Source organism: Oratosquilla oratoria, chromosome 7 (genome assembly GCF_046742065.1).
Source record: "Oratosquilla oratoria isolate Oo_2021 chromosome 7, ASM4674206v1, whole genome shotgun sequence".
Classification (NCBI taxonomy): domain Eukaryota; kingdom Metazoa; phylum Arthropoda; class Malacostraca; order Stomatopoda; family Squillidae; genus Oratosquilla; species Oratosquilla oratoria.
The window spans coordinates 40315399-40336989 of NC_134783.1; the positions used below are offsets into that span (position 1 = coordinate 40315399).

At 39.3% G+C, this 21591-nt stretch overlaps 1 protein-coding gene across 4 annotated transcripts in view; it reads left to right on the forward strand.

Moving 5' to 3' along the window:
• Positions 1-21591, forward strand: part of LOC143027091 (uncharacterized) — a 107289-nt gene that overhangs the window by 8783 nt on the left and 76915 nt on the right. For all 4 annotated transcript variants that reach the window (XM_076188052.1, XM_076188051.1, XM_076188054.1 and 1 more), the window contains exon 2: positions 17621-18165. In XM_076188052.1, coding sequence (XP_076044167.1) covers positions 17670-18165 — 496 coding nt within the window. In that variant the 5' untranslated portion in view covers positions 17621-17669. The remainder of the gene's footprint in view (positions 1-17620; positions 18166-21591) is intronic.

A 21591-nucleotide genomic window follows, 5' to 3' on the forward strand; every position in this document is an offset into this window, starting at 1 on the left:
TTATAATAATATAAATAATAAAATAGATAATACATAGGCATAGTTAAATGATAAACAAACAGGTAAATAGTGAATAATGATAAACTGACATAAGTAATAAATGGAAATCAAGCAAATGATAGACAAATAATAACAAACAAATAATAAAATAATATAAAATATGTGGCAGTCATTACAGCATCTTGCTTAAATGTTTATCTAAACGATATCATCAACCATAGTCCAGAATGGGACAAACCAGAGAGATGTCCCCTATGCTGTTCGCCTTGGCCGATACTATTGCTACATGGACTGAGGACTTGAGGTTGTTCGTTATAACAATTCCAAGGTATTTTTCCAGCCTACTGTCATTCAGTTGGTAGTGTGCCTGCTGGTAACTGTGGCCTGTACACATGATCTTACATTTGTTGGTATTGAATGTAAGCAGCCACTTGCTGTTCTATTTCTCTAGGCATTTCATGTCACATTGGAGAGCCTCTGAATTCTCCCCTGTCTTTAAGGTTCTCTATATCTTTGCTTTGTCTGCAAACAAACTGGCTGTTGACTCAAGACTGCTAATGATGTTGATATACACCAGGAAAAGGACTGGTCCCAGGACTGAACCCTTTGGCATGCAACTTAAGACTGGCAGCCAACCTGGACACTCCCTCCTGATGCTTACCTGGCGAAATCTGTGAGAAAGCTCCTTATCCAGCCAAGAACATCACTGTCCACACCTAAGGCTCCCAGTTTGACCTACAATCTCTCATGGGGAACTTTGTTGAACACCTCGCAGTCAAGGTAGTTTACCTCCACAAAGTGACCACAATCCACAGCATTAACCAAGTCGTCTAGGAACACAGCATATTGGTCAGAAAGCTCCTGTTCATTCATGAGCTATGTTGTTGATCATTTATAAGTGCATTGTCTATGAGGTGCTACTTTGTACTTGCCTTGATGATCTCTATTATTTGGATGCTATGCTGGTCAATGACACAGGTCGGTAGTTTAGTGGATTCATCTTACATCTTTTCTTATGTATAGGTGATATGTTGGCCTTTCTCCAGTCTGTGGTACATTGCCAGTCCTCAGGGATGTTGAATATATATCTGTAAGTGGGGCACAAAGTGTGTCAGCACACTGCTTCAGTACATATGGAAATATTCCATTTGGTCCTGGAGCTTTGCTGTCATTTAATTCAGAGAGTTCTTTCCTGACATCTTCCTTCTTTAAACTGATGTCATTTAATTTGGCTCTCAGAAGACTTGGCTAGGTGCTGGTGTTCCTTGGCTTGTGTCTTCCCTCACAAACTCCATGTTGAAGGCTGTCTTCATTTCTTAGACAATCCCTCTATCATCTTCTATATTCCATCAGTGGTCTCCAGTTTCCTAATGGTTTCCTTTACTGCTTTGGGAGTGTACTCATACCCAGAAGTGCTTTGTGTTGACTGTTGCATCTCTTGCCACCTTTTTGTATTCATATTTTGCCATTCTCATTGCCAAAGTTGCAGTGTTCTTTGCACTTTTGTACTGGTCACTGTTTCCTGTAGTCCTGTTCTCCATGTACCTATTCCACATGTCCTGTTTTCTCTTTTATTAATCTTTCTAGTCATATGTTTATCCACTTGGGCCTGATCGACTGTTGTCTTTTTCTCTGGGGAAAGGACACATAACTTCACAATCATGTCATAGTGTTCTCTGAATGTTTCCCATTTCTGGCTTGCAGTTTTGTCTTTCATGTGATTAACCCAATCTATCTCCCATAACAAGTCTCGTATTTTCATTGTACACTCTATGAAAGTTGAGTTATCATGTACAGTCCTCTTGTTCCCTTGGCTTAAGACTCTGCTGTGAGATTGAAACACAGGACAGCATGCTTGCACATCCCTAACAGTGCAAGATATTTAATTTCATCAGTCTCAGAAGGTGTCTGGGTGGACACAAGGTCAAGTCTAGATGGATGTTTTGTGTCCCATAGATGTGTCCATTCCTCCATGTTGTGTCCAAAAGCTGTCATTGACTGCCTCCCAAAAACTTCACTGCTTGTCCAGCACCCTGAGTGCCCTCCATAACTGTTTTCCTCCATAGTTAGTCTCCACAAACTAAAATTTTTACTATTGGCAGAATAAACTTCACTTAACCTAATGAGATTACATATGAGATCATTGTTTTCTATTGATGAAGAAGATCCATAGATATATCCTAACAGTAAGTTTTTTCCTTCCTTATTCTTCAATTCACACCAAACTTATTCTTGAGCTACATGGCCATCAAGACTGGTTACTGAACTTAAATCTAAGGACAGGTGCTTCACTAATATTACTACTACTGGGGGATTTTGTATAACTGTCCTTTATTACAAGTGTGCACTGTTGTCTGTTGAAGAGCATGGATTTAGCTTCTCACTATTGCACTTTGTCTCTGTAAGAAAAGTAATATCTGGGTCCTCTTCACTTAACCACTTTGGTACAGTGAGTCCTCCTTATACGGTAATTCTTTATCTGGTAAATTCACAGTTACAGTATTTGGTAATTACTACCCTCGATTCTATTTATGGTAAGAAAAATTCACAGATACGGTATCCGCTAGATATTTTGAATAGGAAAGAGCATGGAGAAGGTATGTCCGCCATATCCTATTATTACATGTTATAATGGGTTCGATATACGGTACAGTAATTTCAATTTGCGGTAAGCACTGGCACCTCATAGACTACATCATAACCCGTCAATCGGATATTCAGGACTTCAAAGTCACAAAGGCACTCAGGGGAGCTGAGTGTTGGACAGACCATCGCCCTATTCGCTCCGTGGTACAATTCATAGTCCGTCCTTCCAACCAAAAGCAGAACAAAAAACAACAGATAAACAGAAATCTTTTGCAAGACCAGGGCAAGCGCAAAGAACTCCAGGACAGATTATCTCAGGCGATTGAACAACTTCCAGAGCCTACTGATAACACAAACCTGGATCAAATGAATGCAAACTGGAATGAATTTACAAATACACTGCATCATACAGCCTCCGAAGTTCTAGGCATCTCTAAGAAGAAACACCAAGATTGGTTCGATGAGAATGATGCAGAAATACATACACTTCTCCAAAGGAAGAATGAAGCACATGCAGCCCTTCTCAGTAACCAAAACAACCACTCTCTGCGTGCAAATTTCAACAACCTCAGAGCTGAGGCTCAACGCTCCCTTCGACGGATGCAAAATGATTGGTGGTGCCAGAAAGCTCGAGAAATCCAGCAATTTGCAGATGAAAACGACCAGCAAAGTTTTTTCGCAGCCGTAAAGGCAACGTATGGGCCACGCCAAAGTTCAATAGTGCCTCTCAAAGCAGCTGATGGCCATATCATCAAAGACCAGCAAGGCGTATTGGACAGATGGTCCGAATACCTAAGCCAACTCCTAAACCAAGTGAACCCAATAGATGCACAATTTGCTGACCGCCTTCCATGTCTACCCCTTCTTGACCACCTAGATGCTGCACCCACCTTTACCGAAGTCCATGCAGCCTGCAAAAGCTTGAGAAACAACAAAGCTGCAGGACCTGATGGCATACCAGCTGAATTATTCAAGTTTGGGGGCCATGCTGTGACTCGGCGACTCCACAAGTGGACTAAGGTATTTTGGGAAGCTGGCTATTTACCACAATCACTCAAAGATCCAATCATGGTAATGATATACAAGAAGAAGGGGAAAGCAACTGAATGTGCTAACTATCGCACAATCTCTCTCCTAGATACTGCAGGAAAAGTTATAGCACGTGTCCTGCTGACCAGATTACTCGGCTACGTTTCAGAGTTAGTACTACCTGAGACACAGTGCGGATTTAGAAAGGAAAGATGCACCTCTGACATGATTTTTGTCGCCAGACAACTACTGGAAAAAGCACAAGAACAGAGACAGGACCTCTACTTTGCCTTTGTTGATCTGGCAAAAGCGTTTGACACCGTGAACCGAGAGATACTCTGAAAAATCATGATAAAGTGCGGATGCCCACCCAAGTTTATGGCCATCATTAGAGCATTCCATCAAGGTATGTCCGCAAGAGTATGTGCAGGGGCCTGCTATCGGACCCTTTTGAGATATCGATTGGTGTTAAACAAGGCTGCGTCCTTGCACCCATCATATTCAACTTGTACCTTTCTGCCATTACCCTCCTAGCACGCTATAACACCCGAGCTGAAGACGGCATTGCCATAAACTACAGATTAGACGGAAGCCTATTCAATCTTCTGCGGCTGAAATCTAAAACCAAAGTCCGCACAACCTACATATTCGATCTTCAGTATGCTGATGATGCAGCATACCCAGCCCCAACACAGCAAGCACTCCAGAGAAATATTACAGCCACCAATGATGCATACCGAGCAGGAGGTATGCTGGTCAATGTGGACAAGACTGAGGTACTTCAGTACCTATTCGAACCCCAACGGCGTAACCCCAACATACTCTCCAGGTTTACGGTGGAAGGGGAAGAACTAAAAAACGCGGATGTCTTCAAGTATCTTGGTAGCATTCTCTCTTCTACCTGCGAGCTTGAACCAGAGATTCAGAACCGCATTCGCCAGGCCACAGTAAGCTTCGGCAAGCTCAGGGAGAGGGTATATACAAACCGAGACCTGACTGTTAAAACCAAAGTCAAAGTGTATGTTGCCATCTGTCTTCCCATTCTACTGTACGGCAGTGAGTCCTGGACGCTTTACAGTAAACAAGTCCGCAGACTGGAGGCCTTCCACATCCGCTGTCTACAGTGCATTTTAGGCATCACTTGGCGTAACCGTGTACCACACGTCGACATTCTTCAAACTGCTAACACCACCAGCATAGAGTCAATGATAATCACCCGCCAGTTGCGCTGGGTTGGACATGTCATACGAATGCCAGAAAACCGTCTCCCTCGACAGGTTCTCTATGGTGAACTGAGAGATGGGACCCGTGCGACTGGTGGACAGAAGAGGTTCAAAGACCAGCTGAAACGAAACCTTAAAAAATGCGGTATAGAACCAAACCAACTGGAAACCCTTGCCTCGGACCGATGTACCTGGCGCTTAACCATCAAGCAAGCAGCTGAAACTTTCGAGGAAAAACGCACAGCTACCAGAAACCTCCTGCGAACCCGCAGGCATGAGTATCAGGCCCAAAACCCTCTTCCACCTGGGGACGGTATCCCATGTCCAACATGTGGAAAGCGATGTGCCTCAGAGTTTGGCTTGAGGAGCCATCGGCGCATACATCAGTGACATCGATAATGATCTTACCAATGTTTTGCTTTATAAACTTTCAAGAGAGAGAGGACGTCTTCGTCGTCAACGACGGACTGCCTTGACTTAACTAATTTCAATTTGCGGTAAGGTTTTCAGGAACGCATATGTACCGTATAACGAGGACTTACAATGATGCCTACATAGGCGTCATGAGGCACAAGTGGGTATACGAAGATGCCGGCTTTGGCATCTTGATTATATATATATATTTTTTTGTAGTTGTACATGAGCTACCCCCTGATTCTGTGAACTGGTTTGATCACATTTTCTTTGTTTATTATTACTCAGAGTAAAAGAGAATGAGTAATACAGCAGTGACTTTATGTTTTATAATATGAGTAGTGTGATGCAAATTACATGTGGCAGCCAATGCTGCATGCAAGAATTTGAGTTGTACTAAAGTGGTTAATAAAACATGTAACTCAGCTGTCTCATTCCTACTCTTTTCCACTGACTCAAATATCAGTTTCTTCCTCTCTTCTCTCTTCTTTGTTCTGTCCATGTGGATTCTAATTTTTCTTTCCTCCTGATCTTCACTTCCCCAAATGTCTTGCTTCTTTTGCTACTCTGTCAATCATGTCTGCAGAATCAAATCTTACCCTTAGGCATCTTGGGTCTGTGGCATAGTTGTAGTTTCTCTTTCCACTAGTCTTGTTGTGTTTGTGATTCTGTACTGTGACATGTTCACCTTCATGTACCTGGAGAAGACCTCTGTCTTCCCCACTACCATATTGTGGTACTCACCTGGGTAACTGAAGCTGCTCCCAGGGATTATTGCCACCTGTGTAAGAGCTGGTGGCAGGGGAGTGTTGTGGCTGTTTGGCCCCAACTCTTGGGGTTGGGGGCTGGTTCCATGGCAAAGACGCTACCACTCCAGGAACTACCTTCCAATCATCATCACCGCCAAAACACAGCACACCCCAGTTGGCCACAGACACACCAATTACAAGAAAATAAACTGGGAAGCTTTCATGGAAGAGACAGAACAACAATATGAGACACAAAACAGTACACCATTCACAGACATAGATGTTGCAGTGCACACCTCCAGTACAATCATACAAAATGCAGACAAGAAATACAGGTACTCCTCGTTTAACGACCTACTCGGTTAACGACGGGCTTTATGACATTCGTTTAACGTAAATCTCCCGAAGTTACGACGTCGTGTACGATAATTAAGTTGGCTGAGGCAAATTTGTATGATGTTATAAATGAACTTGTACGGTGGATATTACCTGTGAGGTAAAGTGTTCTGAAGCTTAGGTCTACATTACCATCCTGCAAGCTGAAAAAACTACCTGGGGTACAGTATATACCGGTAGTGGTAAATTTTTAGTTTCGACCAAGGGCGCAATATAGCAATAGAAAATTAATTATTAATTTTGTAAATTATAATGTATCAATGTAATATGCAATTTTGTGAGCGGAAAAAGGTGCTAAAACAAATTTCGTAAGTAACGAAGTCATGTCGGACGAATGGTACACCATGTTTGTTATGATAGATGCCGATGTCGAAGAAATGAAAGGATGATAAATTCGTCTAACCTAAACTAAGCTAACCTAACCTGTGTTTGATAAATCATTACCTGCAAATTAAATGTCATCTGGCTCATCCTCGTTGTCGTCGTCGTGAGAGACGTTGGCAGACAAGATGGCGTCCCGATCCTATGCTACCGACTTCGTTCATTAGCATATTTTCTTGTAGCATGGTATTTTTTACTTTCATTTCCGCCCACAAAATTGCATATTATGTTGATACATTTTAATTTACAAAATTAATGATTAAATTTCTATTGCGCCCATGGTCGAAACTAAAAAAATACCCCGATATTCAATATGGAATGTCAGCATACGCGGATTTGGTCATATACGGTAATTTCAGGAACCTAACCACCGTAAATAAACTAAATAAAGTTTTAATGTACTGTATAAAAGAGGGAAAATACACGAAAATAAAGATGCATGTATTGGTGGACATTGTACATACAGTACATGTACGTATATATATACACTCGTCCTCGTCCTCGTCGTTGTGAGAGACGGCAGACGACAAGATGGCGTCCCGATCCTATGCTACTGACTTCGTTCATTAGCATATTTTCTTGTAGCATGGTATTTTTTTCTTTCATTTCCGCCCACAAAATTGCATATTACATTGATACATTTTAATTTACAAAATTAATAATTAATTTTCTATTGCGCCCATGGTCGAAACTAAAAAAAATACCCCGATATTCAATATGGAATGTCAGCATACGCGGATTTGATCATATACGGTAATTTCAGGAACCTAACCACCGTAAATAAACAGTAAATAAAACTTTAATGTACTGTATAAAAGAGGGAAAATACACGAAAATAAAGATACATGTATTGGTGGACATTGTACATACAGTACATGTATGTATATGTATACACTTTCGCTTAACCAATTTGGTTAACGACGGCGCGCTGGTCCCAATTGTCGTCGTTAAACGAGGAGTAGTTGTACATCCCTAGAGGCAATAGAAAATTACACAACCCAAACTTTACTCTAGAATTCAGACAATGCAACACGCTTAAACATAATACCCCCACACCTATCCCTCAAGACATACCAGACCAAATACAAGTATTAAATACTGAGATCAACAACAAAATACATGAACATAAAACACAAATTTGGAAAACATTTATCAACACACTTAATCATAAAACAAACACCAGAAAACTGTACAAGACACTCAGCAGCATTACAAGGATATCCCCCAAAATTGAATTCTATTATATGATTGTATTCAGATATTTTTACATGTCTACACTTTTGTCACCCTCAAAGTATTCTCCATGTGAAGCAATGCACTAGTTGAGACATGTTTTCCTATGTACAAAACAGTTCAGGAACTTGCAAAGATATGCCATTCAATACCCCATTAATTTTCTTCTTAAAATCTTCCACATCTACAAAATGTTTTCCTTGGAGGACTTTCTTCAATTAGGGGAACAAAACAAAAATCACAGGGACCAAGTTCGGGTGAATAAGAGGGGTGGGTAAGTGGAGTCATGTCATTTTTGGTGAGAGACTGTCTCACACTCAAGGTGATGTGTGCCAGTGCATTGTCATGATGAAACCACAACTCTCCATTTCACTGCATCTCACAAATGCTTCAGAACTGCCAAGTAAAAAGTCTGTTGAACAGTTTGGCCAGGAGGAACAAATTCTTTGTGGACGATTCCTCTTGCATTGAACAAATCAACATCATCTTGACATTGGACTTCACTTTATGTGCTTTTTTGGGTAGTGGTGATGTTGGATGCTTCCATTTACTTGAGAGCTGTTTTGTTTCCAGATTGTAGCCATAGCACCATTTGTCGTCACCAGTGATGACCTTTGAAAAAATGTCTAGATCAATTTCCAACTATTCAGTTCTTGGCACACATACATTTGTAACTGCTTTTGATGATCCATGAGCAAGCGAGGTTCCAATTTCACTGCAACTCTTTTTATCCTCAATTCCTTAGCCAAAATTGACTGGTAGGAGCTCCAGAACACACCGGTCAAATCAACAATTTTGTCAATTGTTCAGCGATGGTCCTCCAAGATCAATTCATGAATTTTTGTGATGTTTTCATCCATTCAGGAGGTTGACAGCTGCCCTAAACAAGATTGGTTTTCCAGGGACAATTGACCATTCTTAAAGTGTGCAAACCACTTGTAAACTTGCTCATGATAGCATCTTTGTAAACTGTTTAAAGCATGATAACTGTTTTTACTACCATTTTTCCAAGTAAAAATTCACAGCAGCACACCGCACTTTCCTTTCATCCATCATACAAATAGACAAAATGGTGCAAAATACTTCAAGGCAATAGTGAACCATGGGCCATACATCTTCCCTTGACAACCCCAGTGAGCAGACTGATGTCTAACTGTTGTTGTTGTTGTTGTCGTTCCCTAGACTGTCTGTCCGAGCAGTCCCGTCTCCCCAAGGAATGCCACATCCGAAACTGGGTTTTCCCACAAATCCTTTATAGAGTGTATGTTGTGTTGTTTGCGTGCATGATTGTGTATAATGCAGTCTTCCATTATGTGTTGTATGGTATGGGGTGAAGTGTTACATCCTGGGCAGCTGTTCACAGTGCGATCATGCAGCCTTTTCTGGTAGCTTAGACGTGCTGGGTGGTGGCTGCACCACAGTCTGGCCAGGTGGACTCTGTCCTTTCGTGGGAGAGAGGATTCAGAAGGGTGGATATCAGGGGGTCTGGCATGCAGCAGTGTGTTGTCTTTCAGTGTGTTAATGGAGCGGTGAGTGATATGATTATGAATATGTTTCTGGAGGCTGGTATTTGGTGGTTGTGGAGGAAGAGAAGAGAGTATCTGTATGTGATATAGGTCTTTGGGTGTTGTTTTAATGTTTCTTGGTGTGTGTGGGTGTTCTGCTATGTAGTGTAGTGGGTGTGATGTGTTTGTGGTGGCTGCAGCAAGTGTTTGTGTGCCTCTCATGTCGAGGTGGTCCTTGACTTTGAGGACTCTTGTTTCATGGTGTAAATGGTCTGTAGGTGTTGTATTTGTGCAGCCTGTAATTGTTTTTAGGGCTTTGTTTTGTATGATTTGAAGGGTGTTGTGGTGTGTCTCACTGAGATTAGGAGCCCATGCAGGACTCGCATAATTCATCACTGAGCGTATGCATTGTTTGTATATTGTTGTATTAGTTTCTTTGTTTTGTCCAAATGTTGTTCCAGTGATTGACTTAAGTGCGTTAAGTCTAGGTGTGCATTTGTTTTTTATGTTTGTGATGTGTTGTTTGAAAGACATGGATGTATCGTATGTTACACCAAGAATTTTCGGTGTGTTTGTGTGTGGTATTAGAGTGTTGTTGATGTAGAGATGAGGTATGTATTTGTGTTTTGTCCAGTTGGTGAGAAGTGTTGCTGTAGATTTGGTTGGAGCTATTTTGAGTCTGTTTGTGATGAACCATGTGTTGAGTGTATCAAGGTATGGCTTTGTCTGTGTTACGATGTGTGCATGTGATTGTTATGTCGTCTGCGTAGGAAGAGATTTGTATTTCTGAGGTGTCTGGTGTGGGTAAGTCATGCATGTATAGATTAAAGAGTGTGGGGGATAGAACAGAGCCCTGTGGTACTCCATTCTTAATGTTTCTGATGTGCAATGATTGGCCATTATATGACACGTAAGCATTCCTACCTGCCAGATAATTGGCCAGCCATCTTTTGGTGTTATTGTGCATGTCTGTGTTATATATTTCATTTGTTAGGTTGTGGCGGGGGATAGCATCAAAAGCTTTACTAATGTCTAATGTTATAAGAAGTGTTCTGTGGTGGGGCCTATCTGAATTGATGCCATCTAAAATTCTTTGTGTGAGGTTTATCAGAAGAGTGTTTGTGGAGTGTAGTGGCCTAAAACTGTGTTGTGAGTCAGCAAGGGGAATATGTAGTGTGACAAGTTTAAGTATTAGGTGTTCAATGACTTTAGAGGGGGTGCAGAGAAGTGTGATTGGGCGGTGCGATGTTGGGATTGTTGGGTCTTTCTTCGGTTTTGGAATGGTGATTGTTTTACCATGCTTCCAGATGTCGGGTATAGTGTTGTGTGAATAGCTGTAGTTTGCAATGTTTGTGAGTGCGTGTATACCTTGTGGTCCAATGTGTTTTAGGTGGATGTTACTTATGTTATCAGGGCCACAGGCAGATGAGTGCTTGAGACTGTGTATTATGTGTTTTGTCTGACTGTCTATGAAGGGTGTATAGTCTAACTGTTGTCTCAGGTGGCATCTAACTGGCAAAGCCTGAACCATTATGGGTTTGTCCCACAAAGAACTATCCCCGTTACTTTTGGGTACCCCCTCATACATTATCCAACAGTTACACAACACACTCTCACAGTAATAACCACAGCAACAGTCAACTTCCTCTCAAACAGACAACAAGCAAACACACTCATAAGTCATTTTGGACAGACAAGCCATCTCACCCCTCACCCTGACAATTGATGCATCATTCAAAGTAAGAAAGACTTCCTCAAAGACCCAGACTACACACCCTTCAAAAACACCCAGAAAAAAAAAAACATATAATTTATAACCTCAAGTACTCATCTGTCTGTGACCCTGACAACATAAGTAACATCCACCTAAAACACCTTGGACCACATGGCATACATGCACTCACCAACATTGCAAACTACAGCTATTCACACAACACTATACCTGACATCTGGAAGCATGGGAAGATCATCACCATTCTCAAATCCAAGAAAGACCCAACAGTTACAGCATCACACCACCCAATCACACTTCTCTGCAACCCCTTCCAAAATCATAGAATACCTTGTCCTATAACTCATCACACCACATACCCCCCTTGCTGAATCACAACACAGTTTTAGACCACTCTACTCCAGAAACTTTTCTGGTAAACCTCACACAAAGAGTTTTTGTTGGCATCAATTTAGATAAGCCCTTACACAGACATTTCTCATAGCACTAGACATTAGTAAAGCTTTTGATGCCATCACTTGTCACAATCTTGCAAACAAAATATATAACATAAATGCACGATAACACCAAAAGATGGCTGGCCAGTTTTTGGCAGGTAGAAAAGCCTATGTGTCATATAATGGCCAATCATTGCACACCAGAAACTTTGACCTCTTCAATATGAGTCATATATTTGCACACAAGTGTTAGGCTGCTTCATGTATGATGATTCAATGATGCATCACAATATGTGCATTATAAGATATAAAATTACAGCTATAATATTTCCTTTTCTCTCATTCTCTTTCACCCCGAATGTGTATAACCACAGGAAATACGATCAAGTCTGTTCATAGAATATGAGGGTAGCACAGCTACTTCTACAAAATTAATATAGTCAGGGAGTACCTGTTGCAACTCAGGATGCCAATGTCAGTGTCCTCGTATGCTGAGGGATTAAGAACAGAGTACCACAGGGCTCAGTTCTATCCCCCACACTCCTTAATCTATACATGCATGATAATACCCACACCCAACACCTCAGAAATACATATCCCTTCATATGCAGACGACTTGACAGTGACATGCACACACCGTAAGACAAATCAGCCGAAATGCTACAACCATACCTTGACACACTCAACACCTGGTTCTCTGCAAAATAGCCCAATACAAATCTACAGCCACACTTCTTACCAACTGGACAGTGGAACACAAATATATACCATCCCACTACATCAACAACACACTCATACCACACACATACATGCCCAAGATTCTTGGCATCACATAAGGTACATCCATGTTATTCAAACAACATATCACAAATATAAGGAATAGATGCACATCTAAACTTAATGCATTTAAATAAATTGCAGGAACAACATTTGGACAAAAAGAAGAAAATATTACTACAGTTACAAACAAAGCAGACAGTGATGAATTATGGAAGGCCTCCATGGGCCTCTAAGACCAACTAAGACACACCATAACATCCTACAAACCATACAAAACAAAGCCCTGAAGATAATTACAGGCTGCCCAAAAACAACACCTACAAACCATTTACACCATGAAATAAAAGTCCTCAAAGTCAAGAATCACCTTGACATCAGAGACACACAAACACTTGCTGCAGCCTCCACAAACACAGCACATCCATTACACTACATAGTAGAACACCCACACATGCCAAGAAACACCAAAACGACACCTAAATACATATACAGTCGAACCTTGAAAGCCCGGACTAATTGGGGGTTCGAAGGGTGGTCCGGTCATGCCAAAAGTCTGGTCATTGAAAATGTCGCCCTAACACCTGTAGCTTTTCGTAGTGGTATATGTATAGGTAATGTATGATATGGCATAACACATAAGAATAATACTCAAACACTGTAATAATAACAATACTACAATAATAATGCTATAATACTAATAATTCTGTAATAACTGTAATACAGGCATATAAATGTACTGTAAATACAATGTACTGTACTGTATTTTTTATTAAGTACACTGTAAATATCGGAAGGTATGCATGCGGGACAGTGGTGGCGGCCAGGGTTGCCACGTTTTCTACACTGCCGTGTAGAATGGGAGTGTTGCCATACCGGGGCATACATTTTTCTCGGGCGTGTGCAGACTTCCATAGCAAGATATACTTGTCAAACTTTAACAAAATGTTGGTTCTAATTTATTTATTCTTGAATGTATATAATGCCCCCATGCCCTAACATATTCAGTAAGATATAAAAATAATTTTTTTATATTATCGCTAAAAGAAAGCTGAAATTTTAGCGTAGAATTTTTTCTACACGGTAAAAACGTATCTTTTGGGGTATAATATTTTATAAGTAACACAATTACCAATAAAAGTCATATTTTGATGTACCATTTATTATTTGATAACTAGTTCTATGATTTTTAAACAAAAGTTCAAGTTTTTTTATGTTTTTAACAGCTTGCTGATATGTAGAAAAAATTTCCTTATGTCCTTGTGCAGTTGCCACATGCCGCTATTTTACTACGTTTTAGTACAAAATTCTACAAAACGGCAGCCCTGGTGGCAGCTTGACTGGGCCGGGTTTGAGTACACGTGTATGGCTGTCGCTGCCACCTACCGGACAAATAGGGAACTTTGCTTGAAAACTCCGCCCTTTGTTCATTTCGACCGGTCATACGAGGGTCCGGGCTTTCGAGGTTTGACTGTATCACACACAAATACTCTCTCCTCTACCTCTACAACCACCAGACAGCCTCTGGAAACATATCCATAATCATATCACTCACTGCTCCATCAACAAACTGAAAGACAATGCATTGCTGCATGAGACTCCCTGATATCCATCCCTCTGAATCCTCTCTCTCCCGAAAGGACAGAGTCCACCTGGCCAGACTGCGATGTAGCCACCATCCAGACCTAAGCTACTAGAAGAGCTGGATGACTGCATTGCAGATAACTGTCCAGGATGCAACACTTCACCCCATACTATAGAGCACATTATGTAAGACTGCAGTGTACACAATCACGCGTGCCAACAACACAATATACACTATAAAGGATTTGTGGGAAAACCCCATTCCAGCTGTGGTGTTCCTCAAGGAGACAGGACTAATTGGCCGGACAGTCTAGGAAATGACAAGAACAACAACCAGTTCTTCCCTATTTCCTTTTTAAACCTAAATTTTTCCAATTTAAACCCATTACTACAAGCACTGCCTTTCTTAATATGAAGACCTTGCCTGCATCACTGAATACCTATATTAGAGTCAAGCTATAGGATGGAGACCAGAACTATACAGCATAGTCAAGGATAGGTCAAACTATTGCCAGATAGAGTTTGATAACTATGTACTTTTGTTTGTAACCCTGTTAGCCCTATTCATGTTTTCTGGATTTAAAGTCAGGACAGGACTCATCAACACTCCCAAGTCCTTTTCAGATTCCATTATCTCTAATTTGGTGTATCTAAGCTACACCTGTTTGCTGGGTTGCATAAACTTATGTTTAACACACTGCACTTTGAGATATTGAAGTCCATTTGCCATTTCACTGATCATGTAAACATTTTATTAAGTTCTTCCTGCAGTATCCTAGCATCTTCCCTGGCTAATATGGCATTTTATTTTAGTGTCATCCACAAACTTAAATATATTACTATTAATCCCATTGTCCAAGTAGTTTATACACCTAGTTCTCTTAATCCAACACTCTCCAACTGCCACTTGTGCAGACATTTGGGCCCAGGACGTAAACCCACTTCGAGAATTGGCCTGGGACATAAAATGCCACCAATTTCTGAAGTGGTTTATGTCCTTGGGCCAAATATCTGCACAAGTGGCAGTTGGATTAAGAGATCTAGGTGTGCACATAGTGAACAATAAGGAACTCAAAACCCAAGCCTTGGGGAACTCCACTAGTAACACTAACCCATTTGGATTTTACACCATTAACCCCTGGAATATAATGATGCCTATGTAGATGTTATGATGCACAAGTAGGTATACCAGGATGCCAGCATCGACATCCTGATTGTGTTTATTTTGTAGTTGTAGCTAAGTGACTCCCATATTCTGTGAATAGGCTTGATCATGTTTTCTGTGGTTATAAACATTCAGGGTGAAAGAGAACAAGTATAACAGCTGTAACTTTATATTTTATAATGTTTATGTTGTGATGCATCATCATACAACAGGCAACCTAATGTGTGCACGAGTATTCAACTTGTATTGAAGAGATTAATGGTGATCTACTGTTTTTCTGTCACTAACTCCTATTCAAACACTTTTCCTCCAATGCCATAGGCTTTGATTTTATTTAGTTGTCTCTTGTGGGGCACCTTGCTGAATGCTTTTCCATACTCAAGGTAAATAACATTGTAACTATCATTGCTATTTGCTTCCTTATAGACAGTAGTGTAAAATGATAAAAGATTTGTTACCCATGACCTACTCTTGGTGAACCCATGCTGTTAGTCACAAATCAAATAATGACTGGATATGAGCCCTAATACTATTTGCTATTTGATTCCAGCATTTCACTTATAACTGAGACAAACTTGATTGGCCTGTAGTTGTGCATAGAAGATTAATCACTTTTAAAAATAGGAATGTTTGCCTGCCCCAAGGTTGTAATCAGATACTATGTGTGTCCTCTCTTTTATTAATACTTAGAGAAAATATTTATTAAACACCTTGCTCAATTTTTTCTCTGAATTTGTCAAGACATCTTTGTCCTATTTGATTAGACCTATTCTTTCCTTATTTTTACATTGTCTAAGCCAGTACAGTCACACCTATGAGCAGTAGCCTTGGTAACCCAGAGACTTGCATGAAATTAATATTACAAATTTATTCAGAGACCAGAATGATTTTGTGATTCAGCCTGATAATTAAAAACTCCTTTTTAGTGCATACATTATGTCCTTTTTTAAATCATATGATGATAATGTTATAAACATTCAAATTGATTCATGACAATTTCTTGCAATGAATCCCAGTCAATACTATATGATTTTTAACAGTTCAGATTAATAAGTTGAAATTTGTTTAATGAAATTTAAACATGTTATTTGTACCATCATATTTGTATACTTTCTAGGTCCTCTTGTAAAAAATTATATGGCAAGGTTTGTGTTGATATGAAAATTCTCGAGTCATCAGCAAAATTGATTGTTGCTTGTTATATTTGGGCTCCTCCACACTGTCCATATCAAATACTTTGTTTTGCCATAGATATTGCAGCTATTATTTATTGTGGATGTTTTCTGTTGAAAAAATTCTTTAAAAGAAGTAATCTCATAAGTAAATATAAAAAAAAGTGAAAACTTGTGTGTGAAAGGAAATGGTACATTTCAAATTCTAACATTTGCCCATGTGAGTACATGCAAATGATAAATGTGGTATTTATGATGATGCTATTATCATTGCTGTGCACTATTTTAGTATTTTGTTGGCTGACTGCTTCCATCCTCAGGGACAATATTGGAACAATGAGGTGGAATCGCAGAGGTTGTAAAAGAAATTTAAGGAGGGCAGTAGAAGTTAGGAATGATCTGATAGATATATCAACATGTAGGAAATATAATGGTATTTTTCTCCACAAAGCTGTGCATAAACTTAGCTTTTCTTTCTTGTTTGCTTATTTGAATAAGACAGATATACTAAAGATGAAATTTTCAGTTGCTGTTTGGGGTTCTAAGAGTAGGTTTGCATAATTCATTATAGATACAAGAAGTGATATTGATCATTGATTAATTTAGTGAATTAGAGAGAATGAAGAGGAAGAATTAATGCTGAATTCCCTACAAGATATGGGAAGCTCGCTGGCCGAGCAGGTTAAGGCATCATTAGTTACACAGTAGGTCAAGGTGATGGTGGTTTGAACTGTGCTGTGGGTGAGTTGAAATAGGGGCATGGTTCATTAAATTCCACACTATAATGTCCTCTATAAGGGGCACTGTCCTAGCAAATCAAATCTCTGCAAGATGGACAGAGAAGCTGCCCATTTCCAAAGCCAGTCAATCAGTCAACCCCCCTGCCCCCTCCCTTCATTTCCATCAAAATGTGCAGTCCTGAGGGCTGATAACTTGTAAATGCTCTTCTCCCTTTACCAATTTCAGCCAATGACAAACTTTTTTTTTCCCAGAGAGATCTGTGAGAGGACCCAGGTAGAGTGGGTGTATGGGTTTTCCACTTGAAACTCAGGACAATAATTAATTATAGCAACATGAAGAGTATTATATATAGAAAAAAAAAATGTGGAGGATATGTGTAACAATAGCTGTGGTGTACCTTTTTCTGCAGGAGACCAGTGTCAACAGCTTGGTTTTATATTGACCTTTTTTTTTTTTAACTTTCAAAATGTTTGACAACTGTAACAATTTCCCACAGATGCAGTACAAAAAGTGTGGGATATCTCCACATTGTATAAAAACCCAAGATGAGTCTAAGGTACATCACCACACGAAGACATGATCAAGATTACCTGGGAGATCTTGATATGCAACCAGTCAGGGAAGTTAGTAGCCGAGTTCTCAATGAATGTGCACCAGAAGTCCCACAGGAAACTGAACAGCCTTCACCAAAGTTTCACTTTGTTGATGTAACCATCCCAGGGCCACCTACTGTAAACAGTAAAAATAAGGAAAAGCGGTCTCCAAGGGGCGATAAAAGTAAACACAAAAGCTCAAGAAAAGACAGAGACAGAAGTAGAAAATCACACAGGAAAAGGAAGGAAAATGAATCACCTGTTATTGAAACAAGTGAGACTAATCAAGAAGAACATAGTGACAATTTTGTGCATTCTGCAACATACTTAGCAAGGCAGAAGGAACTTCAACAAGTAACAGCCAATGCCAAGAAAGAATTTTTAGTTGGTGCAGTTAGCAAAGGTGTCCCACTATGGCAGAAGATTCCACAATCAGAAAACCTTTCAGGTAATGTTAGTATTAGTGTACAAATTAAACATTTGTGTGTATGTGGGTATGTATGTATATGTATATATATATATATATATATATATATATATATATATTTGTGTGTGTGTGTATTTACCTAATTGTAGTATACATGAAAGGAGCAATAATCATTGGGTCCTGTCTCCTATTTTCTAACATACCTAGACTCAAATTCATGTACAGTTCTATCTCAATCTATATCCTTGATTTCCAATTATCATATCTAGATTTAAACTTGTGTATTCTTTGAGCTTGGACTCTATCACCTAAGCTATTCCAAATATTTATGCATATATATGGAAAACTATCTCTTCACATCATTTAGATATGTGATCTTTCTTAATTTACTCCCATGACCTCCCATAAAAATCAGGAGATCTCTTCTGTCAATGAAATCTATCCCCTTTAGTGACCTAAATACTATAATCATATCACCTGTTTCTCTTCAATCTTTCCAAGTTGGCAGAACCAGTACATTTAGTCTTTCCACATATGGCTTATTTGCCAGGGTGGGGACCAGTTTGGTTGCTGCCCTTTGTATTCTCTTGATCTTGCCTATATCCTTCACTCTATGTGGGGACCATACTACTGACACATACTCCAGTCTTGGACATTGGCAGATTTTATGAGTTTTTTCATTCATGTAGTGGAATGCCACTTTAATCTTTGTAGTAGTTCCTTCCATCATGTCTTTGACATAGACAAGAAACATTATTGGTACAAGCACTGAACTTTGTGGAACTCCACTCGATACTGCTCTCCATCTTGACATCTTATCCTTTACTACTGTTGTTATGTATCTTTTGTTTAAAAAATTTCATCCATTCTAGTCGTTTGCCACTCAGTCTTCCAATGTGCTCCACAATCCTGCTGATACGTTTATCAGGTGACAGGTTGTCTTTTATCAGAACTCCAAAGTTTTTCTCCTCTTTTGCTTTTGTAATGGGTTCACTTCTCAAAGAATAGTTTAAGGGTGGCTTTTTGCCACTATTGCCCATTTCCAGTACTTTGCATTTTTTGGTATTGAACTTCATTTCCCATTCTTGGCTCCATGCAAAAATACTGTCTAGATCATGTTGCAATATTCTACCATCCTTTTTGTTTTTCACTCTTCATAATTTTTGCATTATCTACAAACATGTTGGCATAGTATGATGTTGCTTCCATCATGTCTTTGACATAGACAAGAAACATATTGGCACAAACACTGAACCTTGTGGAACTCCACTCAATACTGCTCTCCATCTTGACATTTTATCCTTTACTACTGTCGTCATGTATCTTTTGTTCGAAAAGTTTCATCCATTCTAGTCATTTGCCACTCAGTCTTCCACTGTGCTCCAATTTCTACACAAGTAGACTATGAGGTACTTCATCAAATGCCTTCTCTAGGTCAAGGTACACACAGACCACCTACCCTTCACAATCTTGCAGTGCATCAGTCACTCAAGTAAAAACTTAAAAGGTTAGACACACACCTTCTAGATCTGAAGCCAAACTGATTGTATCAAAATGTTCATCTCCAAGATTTTGGTCCATTGATCTTTCACAATCCTTTCACATAATTTCACTATTATGCTGGATAGTGGTGTCTCTTTGTTTCCACCTTTGTGAATTAGCACCACATTTGCCCTTTTCCAATCAGGCAGCACAATGCCATCATTCAGTAAACATTTAATGAGACTGTATGTGTGTGTGTATTTATGTATGTAGGCAATGTACTTGAATATATATTGGTTTCTCACTGAAATAATTCCAACCATACATATGTAGGAAATGTCAGCCTGAAAAACTTAGTAGCCATTAATATGTGTATAGCACAGTAATACTGGGTTTGCATTGACCACCAGGATGTTTTGTAGCATGATCTCATGATATATATATATATATATATATATATATATATATATATATATATATATATATATATATATATACATATATATACAGTAAAAGCCCTATTATCAGGCACCAATGGGACCAAAGATGTACAGGATATGAGAAAATACTGGGTACAGGAAGGGATACTTAAAAAATACATTTATTTACATTATTCATTCACCTAATTGATAAACCTTAATTCACTTTAATAATAAACACATCATCCACGTATATATTGTAAATTAAATAAGTATAGAGTAAATCCAATCAATATACAGTAGAACCTCTACATACGAATTTAATTCATTCCAGGACCTACTTCGTGTGTTGAAATGGTTGTATGTTAAATCAAATACTCCCATAAGAATACACTGTAATTCATTTAATTCGTCCCACAGCCCAAAAACCTATGATAACTCCTTAATAAATACTGTACTGCAGATAATTACACATAGCAATAAAACATATGCATTACTGTATATAAGAGAGATGAATTTTTTTTTTTTTTTTATAAGGAAATAATAAAAAGGGGTTTTTATTGTCACTTTACCTTAGAGACAGGTGAACGGAGGTGTGAGCTTGGCGATGCAGGAGACGGTAGGTGTGGGTAGAGAGGTGGGGACTGAGATACGTATCGTAACTTAGGCTACTCTAACTTACACTAGGTGAACTTTAAACTAACTTAGCTCATATATATACGAAACATCGTATGTTGGAAATTACTTCGGGTGTAGAGTCAAATATTAGATCGAATTTCACATCGTATGTTGGAAAATTCGTATGTTTAGGCAATCGTAAGTAGAGATTCTACTGTACATCAGTTACAATCATCACAACATCACCAGTTGTTTAATTCATCATCTGATAATGTTATAATGGAGTTGTGAGTGGCCACATTCAGTGTTGGTGGCTGAGATGGTGGATGTACCGCTACACTCTAGTTTTCTTTCACTGAACTTTTTGTACCAGCTTTCATAAAATCTGTCTCTTTGCTTAGAATTTTTCCCTCTTTGTAACAAGAACTTGTTTTGAATACAGTGAAGTGATATCACATCATGCATGCTCATGTATGTGCACTGTTCTGTAAATTTCACAAACACTGCTAGACCCTTTGCCGCATCCTTCCACAACACTTTCGGCTCAGTGTCATCTTCTTCACTATCTGCCTCTGTCATTTTTGTGTGGTGTTCATCGAGAACTGATTGTATGATTTCATCATCACTAAGTGAGAATGTTACTACTTGGTCACTGTCCACATCCACCCACGCTTGTATCGCTTCGTCACTAATGCTAAGTTTAGCACGACCACCCATCTCTTTCAATTCTTTCACCACCGACTTCTTTCTTGCCGATAGAAAACGTATTCCATGGCGATTCTTGAATCTGTGAAGCCATCCATCTGAGAACTGACATGATTCTCCAGTTGACATCATTTCAGCAAAATCTTTGGCTTTTTCTTGCAGCATTGGACCTGATATAGCTACACCTTCAGACCTTTTAAGACAAAACCATTTGTACAACACT